The sequence below is a fragment of the Anguilla rostrata genome, chromosome 3, assembly GCF_018555375.3.
Source record: "Anguilla rostrata isolate EN2019 chromosome 3, ASM1855537v3, whole genome shotgun sequence".
Lineage (NCBI taxonomy): Eukaryota > Metazoa > Chordata > Actinopteri > Anguilliformes > Anguillidae > Anguilla > Anguilla rostrata.
Genome location: NC_057935.1, coordinates 62,395,544 through 62,403,250, shown reverse-complemented (window position 1 = coordinate 62,403,250; position 7,707 = coordinate 62,395,544). Strand labels below are relative to the sequence as shown.

Genomic DNA, 7,707 nt, shown 5'->3' with positions numbered 1-7,707 from the left:
AATTGGTCCCGGTGGAGCGCGTGCACACGCGCCGTGAGGAGGAGAGTCGCAGCGTTCGCTCGCTGGCAGACCAGCCAGGCGCAGGCCAGCTCGTCTATTTTTTACCTCCATTCATGCTTCGCTTTATTTATGGTCTCCGGCCTAAAAATAGGGCAGCGTCAGAGCTGCCTGGCGGACGGAAACGTCGGCCATTAAAAACCCTGATTTGTAACGAACGAGTAGGCGTGATACGATGCTTCCCGCCCAGGTAGAGCTGTTTGAGGCCTAAACACAGCCCGCCAATCAAATCACGCGCAGAGCCAGGGGGCACCGTGATTGGTTGTTTGTTGAGCTGCTATGGGGGGGGGGGGGGTGACCACGGGCTGTGAATATTAATTTTATTATCATCGACTTTCGGAAGTTTCATAAGGATGTGTCTACTTTAAGTGTTAATTAAAACTGCTGCTAGACATAAATTGATCAAAGCTGCTATTTTCCCAGGCTGTTTCTCTGTAACTGTTTCTCACAGGAACAATGTATCCACATTATTTATAGAAAATTCTATTACTGTATCTCTGAAAATTGACACCACAAAATTGATAGAAACAAATCGGAATGGATTGGTACAACATTCAAGCACCTGGAAGAACATTCGGTAGTCTTGCAGATTTTGAGATGAGAATGTGCCCGTACCAGCAGAAAACAGCTGAATAAAGTCTAAGGCCATGCGAGAAAGCACTATAAACCTGTGTTAAAAACTGATGTATCATTCATATTTTCTCGTTTGAAACTGAGTGAATGCAGCAGATCTGAGTCAAGTCACTGTTTTCACAGAAATCCAGGAAGTTCTGGGGAAGCAGAAAGGGGAACAAGACATTGATAATCAATGCCTCAGAAGCCATAGGATGTGATTACGTAATTTTTACAAAACGTACTTCCCCAGGAACTCCACACGTGCGCCATCTGCATCTCCCAGGATTGGTTAAAGATGGTCGATAGATTTGTGCTCGTGAGATTCCAGAAAACATTACCAGCTTCGGCAAAAAAATATTTTAAGAAAGATATTGGTCACTGGCTTGTGCATGGCCTGGCATTTGCTTCCTTCGTCCAATGCCCCCCTCTCCCACCCAAGAAAGGAAACAAAGCCTGCTTGTCTCTATCCTTTCCCAAAAGTTGCTCTGCACCGTGCTGTGGGCTTGGAGGTCTCCTGAATGGGACTGTCCCTGCTTTGCTTCTCTACGCTCAATCCCCCCCCCCCCCCGACCGCACGCCCACGCTCGCCCCTGAGTCTCCCTCTATTCCTTTACCTCGTCCTCCGCAGATAAGGACGCCCTTCTCTTGCTCTACCTCAGCTGCTGTCTGCACCACGTCTGCATTCTATCCGATTAAAGCCATTTCTTATTGTTTTATCATATACTGATGAGTTTGATGTTTGGTGTGCTTAATGTTTTCTGTTTCTCTCTTTATCTCTCTCTCTCTTGCTCTTTCCCTCTCTTTCTCTCTCTCTCTTGCTCTTTCTCACGCTCTCTCATTCTTTCTCTCTCTTACTCTTTTTCTCTCTCTCATCACTATATATACTCCCTATTTCTCTGCCTCTGTTCTTAAGGAATCAGTTCTCCTGTTGCTGTTGTTGTTGTTGTTGTTGCTGATGTTGTTGTTGTTGTTGTTTATTTCTCTTCTTTGCTTCTTTCTTCATGTTCTTTTTTTTTTTTCTTTTTTGTTGCGTTTGGTTGTGGAGGAGCTCTCTAACCCGAGTTCATTTTGTTATGTGACATGGCCGCAGTCCAGGATGACGATGCCCAAGGTACCCAGGAGTATATTATGTTGCGACAGGACTCCATCCAGTCGGCGGATTTAAGGAAAAAAGGGTCCCCCTTTCGCGCTAAGTGTCACGAAATCTTCTGCTGCCCTCTGAAGCAAGTCGTCCTCAAAGAGAGCGCAGAACCCCAAGGTTTGTTTGAAACAGATCCCTCTGTGCCTTGCACTAATTTAGGTTTTTTTTGCAAAAGCATATGGCCTGTGCGTGCTCCCGCGGGAGATGCCTTCCCCCGTACTGTGTGTGTGTGCGTGCGTGCGTGCGTGTGTTAGTGTGTGTGTGCGTGAGAGCACTATGCTTGTCTTTAGGGCATGTTTCCCCACCAACCCTGAGGCCGTGGATCTCGGGTTGATTTTGCTCTGAGACGCATGCGTACGCACCAGACCTGACCGGGAGACTGTGCAAACAGCACACGGAACGCAAGCAGTCACAGAATGCTGCTGCCGTTCTGTCCAGTTTAAACGCTTGTACTAAAAATTCAGAAATAGTTTTTTTCATGCAGACCTGTGCATCTGACATCATTAATATGGCCTAATGGCAACGAAAAAAAACCAAACTGGCACGAAATGTAGCCCCTGCTTGCGACTCTGCCCTCCCTGGCTGGCTTTGCCCACGGTGCTGTTCCTCCTCTCTTCCTCTTGCCCCCCCCCCCCCCGCCCGTGCTCTCCTGCGGCCCCTCCCCCTTCCCTGGCTTCTGCACATTTTTTCCCGGCTGAGCCCCGCCCACTGCAGTCCCTCCCCTTTGTGGCCCCGCCCACTTTCTGCCTGGTGCCTGAAGATGCACGGGGGTGGGGTGGGGGGGGTGGGGGACGATGGGATGCTGCCTGGTGGTTAGGGTTGTGATGGAACAGGTGCGATTGGTTTGCCGTGACAACCTGCATGCTGCTTCTGGATGCCCCGTAGAGTACTAAGGTTGAAATATGAAGCTATTTCCTTTTCAGACTGCCAGACCAGGTTAGTGGAATAACCGGTGGGTTGTGCGCTTTAATTCACGGCTGAGTCACGACACACTTACAGATTCCTCCCAGCATTCCTTCAGACACCTCTGTCATGGGGATGTCTGACAGGCCCTATTTCTTGAGCCATTTTGTATGGTTCAGCAGAAGTCTTCTTTACTCTAGACTGCATTAAATAAAAATCGTAGTTTTTATTGATTTTCACGAATAACTATGCAGCCGAGGCCCAGATTCTAAGCCTATTGAAAGCATGTGTTCCGTAACCTTGTTTTCTGCAAACCTCACTGCAGATTAGGTTAAATAAAGGAATTCAGTAGAGACATCATTGCAATTGCAGATGTAAAAATGCAACACTTCACACTGCATTTCCCCACAACACCAAAAAAAGGGCTCCTCAAAGCCTCAGGCCTCGTTCACGTGTGATAAGGTCACCTAGTGCAAGTCCCACGTGCTCCACTTCAGCTGGGAGGAGATGACCAGTCAAGCTGAAAATGTAAGTTTTTCCACGATTTGTGGTCCCCTACCATACACAAGGTCCCATATTTATAAAGCATCACAGAGTTAGGAGATCTAGGATCAGGTTTCTCCTGGCCATCCAGTAAACCTAGTCATCATGAGCTAAAATAAAACTGATACTGGATCAGCACTCCTGCTCTGGAATCCTTTATAAAAATATAGGCCCAGAACTTCTCAGCTGCTCAGGAGCAGAGAAGGGTGCAATCTGTGATGCATTTCCACTCACACCACATGCACAGTTAATGAAGGACGCGGGCCTCAGTGCGCTGCAATATTTGCGGGCCACTGAGGTTTTCTGCTGACGCGGCATATTGACGCATTTAAGAAAGCAATCCACCAGCAGACAGCGCGGCCCCTCCGGGGAATCGCGTTTGGAATCACTGATCAAGGAAGCTGTAAATAAGGAGAGCTAATTAAGAGTCCAGCCTGACATGTTTTGTTGACGTGGAACATGCTCTGTCATGTCGATAGTTCTTTATCATTACGTGGCTAATCCTTGAAGGACACGCCCTCTGATCAGCCTCTGTGATGTCAAGGCTGGCTTATACTGCAGCTGCATTTTGTGTAAACCCTTCGCTTTATGAACTGCTGTTTGGTTCTGTTGTAGCCTCTCTTGATAGGCTCAGTATTAGAAGCATGAACAGGTTGACACCCCACAGTGCATTATCTACCGAAATTATGTGGATGCGTTGGCTAATAAACCAAAAGCAGCTGGCTGTACTTGTTTTGACACTTTATCACAATCTTATGCAGGTGGGGCTCCAATTGGAGGCAACACCTCAAGTCAAGTTAATGACCCATGACATAACACTGGCTAAAGCTTGGTAGGCCGTATTCCTCATGGTGATGAAATTGGTGAAACAGAGAAGTCAGGTTTGGCGTTAGAGAAGAGGGGAAGGGTCTGGCAGGTCAGGGAGTGGTGGTGGACCCCTGGTGTCTAGTCTTCCTCTACACTGGCTCTCGGTGCAGAATTGGTGCCTTATTTGTCTTTTTAAGATTTTTTATTTTTTTCTAGTGCTTGACCAATGCCTTGAGCCAATAGAGCTGCATGGGTATTGGACGAATGTAGACATAAAAGTTACTTTTTCTGGGGTGCAGCCCACAACAACATAGCTGTTTACCCTGCGTGGAATATCTTGATTATGCAGAAGAGCCCTGTTCCTATTCTTGAAGGCAATCTCCTTCTACCACAATGTTCGATGAAAGGCTGCGGGATCCTTTTTTGCATTTTCAGCTATTTGCTTTTCAAAGAGACGCGCTTATTTTTTTTTTAACTCCTGGCACAAATAATGCAATATACTGTCTTATCTCTCTGAGAACATTTCGTTTTTAATATGTTTTGGTAAAGCTGGGTTTTCTGTCTTGCACTTTCCCATAAATATTTATTAATCCTCTCTGTGCGCTGATTTCTTAACTTATTTGTTTAACCGCCCTCCCATTGAACAGTTTTAGCCAGAAAACCTGCTGTCTATCCTGCTTGCATCAGAATGTTCACATCACCCTTTGTGACATCACAATGCCCTGTCACCTTGTCAACACATTACCTGTCATAGAAGAGCCACGGTGATGACAGTTGTGCCCTTGGGCCAATTGTTCCCCAGCTCAGAGATGTTTTTTTAGAAATTAATTTAGAAAGTCTGATTACATGTTATCCTTGTTAACATGTTAAAGTTTTCTTTGTTTACATACGTGGCTGAAATGAAAGAAAAGACTTCGGCTGAAAGATCAAAATATTTAGATCATTCACTTTATTCTTGAATTAAAAATTTTATTGATAGCTCCATTTCAGTCTCTCTGCATTGGTTGTTATTACATTCTGTGGTGCGGCCCACTAAAATGTCATATTTCGGTTCCCTATCACTGTCATCCAGCCCAAAGCAGGCATTGCTAATCAAACACAGTAAAAGGTCTCAGTGCAAAGACGGCAACTGTCTGGCTGTGGAGATTTCTACTTGAGCCACTGTCTAAATTCTCTCTCTCTCTCTCTCTCTCTCCCTCTCTCTCTCTCTCTCTCTCTCTCTCTCTCTCTCCCTCTTCGTCTCCCTCTCCCTCTCCCTCTCCGTCTCCCTCTCCCTCTCCCTCTCTCCTCTCTCTCCTCTCCTCTCTCTCTCTCTCTCTCTCTCTCCCTCTCCTCTCTCTTTCTGCCTCTCCCCTCTCTCTCTCTCTCTCTCCTCCCCCTCTCCTCCCTCTCTCTCTCCTCTCTCCTCTCTCTCTCTCTCTCCCCCTCTCCCTCTCTCCCTCTCTCCCTCTCCCTCCCTCTCTCTCTCTGTCTGTCTGTCCGCACCCCTCTCAGAGGCAATGAAATATCACACCTCAGTGGTTTAATCGGCGGTGCACAATTGCATCAATAATTGAGCGAGAGCGGGGCTCTGTGTTCCTCCCGTCCCCGCGCAGGTCCTGCGGAATGAGGAGCGTGTCGGGCGCGGGCCGGAGCAGGCCGGAGCAGGCCGGAGGGCCGGAGCGGGCCGGAGCGGGCCGGAGCGGGCCGGAGCAGGCCCTGCCGGGGTCCTTTAGGGTGCCTGTGTTTTACGTGCGCTTCAGCGGGGGCCTTTGTGAAAGGCTTGTGAACACGGCCCTTTTCCTCCTCCCGATACGGTCCCTGTGCTGTCCCTCCGCCCTTGTCACTCAGTCACCGTGTATCCTTCCCGTGATCCTCCGTTTTTCGTCACACCCTCCGGTGTCGCTCTTTCGTCCTCCGTGGCGCTGCGTCTAATTAAGCCTCCCGCTGTTACGCCAGAGCCCCAGAGGCTGTCGGTGGCAGCTGTCCCTGTATGGACACGTCATCCCCCCCACCGCGTCCCTCCCGCCCCGTCCCCCCCCGACCCCCACGCCAGAAATCTATAAAACCCACTTGCTCCCAAATTTCCAGTGTCACAGATCCCCTCTCTCGTCCCTCCCGAGTTGCTCGTTGACATCTGAGGGCTCGTTTGATCCAGACGTGGCCGCGCTCAGAGCAGCTGAGGAGGCGGCACTCTGCTGACCTCTAGCAGTGGGGACGCTTCAAGCTGCAAGGCGCGAGATTAGCGGTATTGACGGAAATTGTGAACCACGTGTTCTGTCTGTCGACATTGCATCAGAGCCGTCGGATGAAGAGTCGCCGTGAAACGAGACATTATCAGCGGAGTGCAGATGCGTCATTGTGTGTGATGGAAGTCTGACGGCTGACGGAGCCAGACAGCCTATACTAGGGCTGTGTGTGTAGCGTTCAGCGCTGTGTTTTAAAAGAAAGCAGCGGTATTTAAATAATGAAGTCACAGGCAGGGTCATGTTAAGCTGGGTTTCCATATAAAGGTGAAATGCCGTGTCAGCTTAGGTTAAAGAGGTCAGGCCTGCAAGGTTGTCAAAATGTTGTAATGAAAGAAATAATTATTCATCTAAAAACAAAGGCTGAAGGTCACATAAATTAATCAGCTTATTGTGTCAACAGGCATATATTGAACTGGACATAGTATCTTGATAAAAAACAGTTTTATACATAAAAACAAAAACAACAATAAATTTAAAAATACTTCATCGTCAGCTTGACAAACCGTTTGATATTTAAGGTGATAAGTGTTTTTAGAGGTCCCTGGGGAAGCTGTTTATGTGGACCCACTGAAAACAAAAGTCCCTTTGCATTTCCCATTTGTCTACTTTGTTCAACCAATCAATGTCCCTTGATTTTTTTCCTCTCATGCGATAGAATCATTCTGGATTTTCTGGCTTGGATTTACAGTTAACGAGAAAATCTGTTTGCGTAACACTTCCAGCCAAGACAGGTCCACAGTGCTGTATCTAATCACTCGCCAGTCAAAAACACCTTCCGTTGTCACCTTCCAGCCTCACAAACTGCCCGGACGCATCTGCTGAGAAATGCACAGGCCGTGGTGCCGCAAGCTGGCTGGCTGGGCCTGCTCCTAATGGAGAATGCATTGCCCATTAGCAGACAGAGGACAGCCTATAACTACATTTCAGAGTGGTCCGCCAGCCACCCTAACCATACCTTCCCTGGCACGCGGACCCTAGCGATCGATGTCATTCCAGGGCTGACAAGACGCCCAATAACTCACCCCTGGATGTGAGCTGTATTTGATTATACTGTAAACTGCTTTGTTTGTTCCTCTGCACATTTAAACTGTTTGTTCAGCTTGTCCATCCGTAAGGGTAACACATCTCTAGGTTGCTGACCCCCCCAGGGGCTTGTTCAATGAATAGGCCTTGATCATGATTGCAAGCTGGGTGCTGTGGTCACAGGCTCAATCCTGGGCTACGTTAGGCTATTAGCTAACTGTGACTGGGACACACAATTGCCACTGTCCCTGCAGGCTGCAGGTGAGTTTGAGTTGGCCAGGATTCCCCCGGTTGCTGCTACAGTATTTCTCCCTACCTCGTGCCCGGCTACCAGTTATCGTTAGTAAGAGATATGCCTCTCCTCTGATTTGCGATAACTCTCTTGTCACA

The 7,707-nt window shown here is 48.1% G+C and overlaps 1 protein-coding gene across 4 annotated transcripts in view; it reads left to right on the top strand.

Moving 5' to 3' along the window:
- Positions 1–7,707, top strand: part of fgf13a (fibroblast growth factor 13a) — a 125,218-nt gene that overhangs the window by 67,743 nt on the left and 49,768 nt on the right. For 3 of the 4 annotated variants that reach the window (XM_064329187.1, XM_064329186.1, XM_064329185.1), the window contains exon 3: positions 1,763–1,930. The exons of the other annotated variant lie outside the window; for it this stretch is intronic. In XM_064329187.1, coding sequence (XP_064185257.1) covers positions 1,763–1,930 — 168 coding nt within the window. The remainder of the gene's footprint in view (positions 1–1,762; positions 1,931–7,707) is intronic. 4 annotated transcript variants of the gene reach the window in all.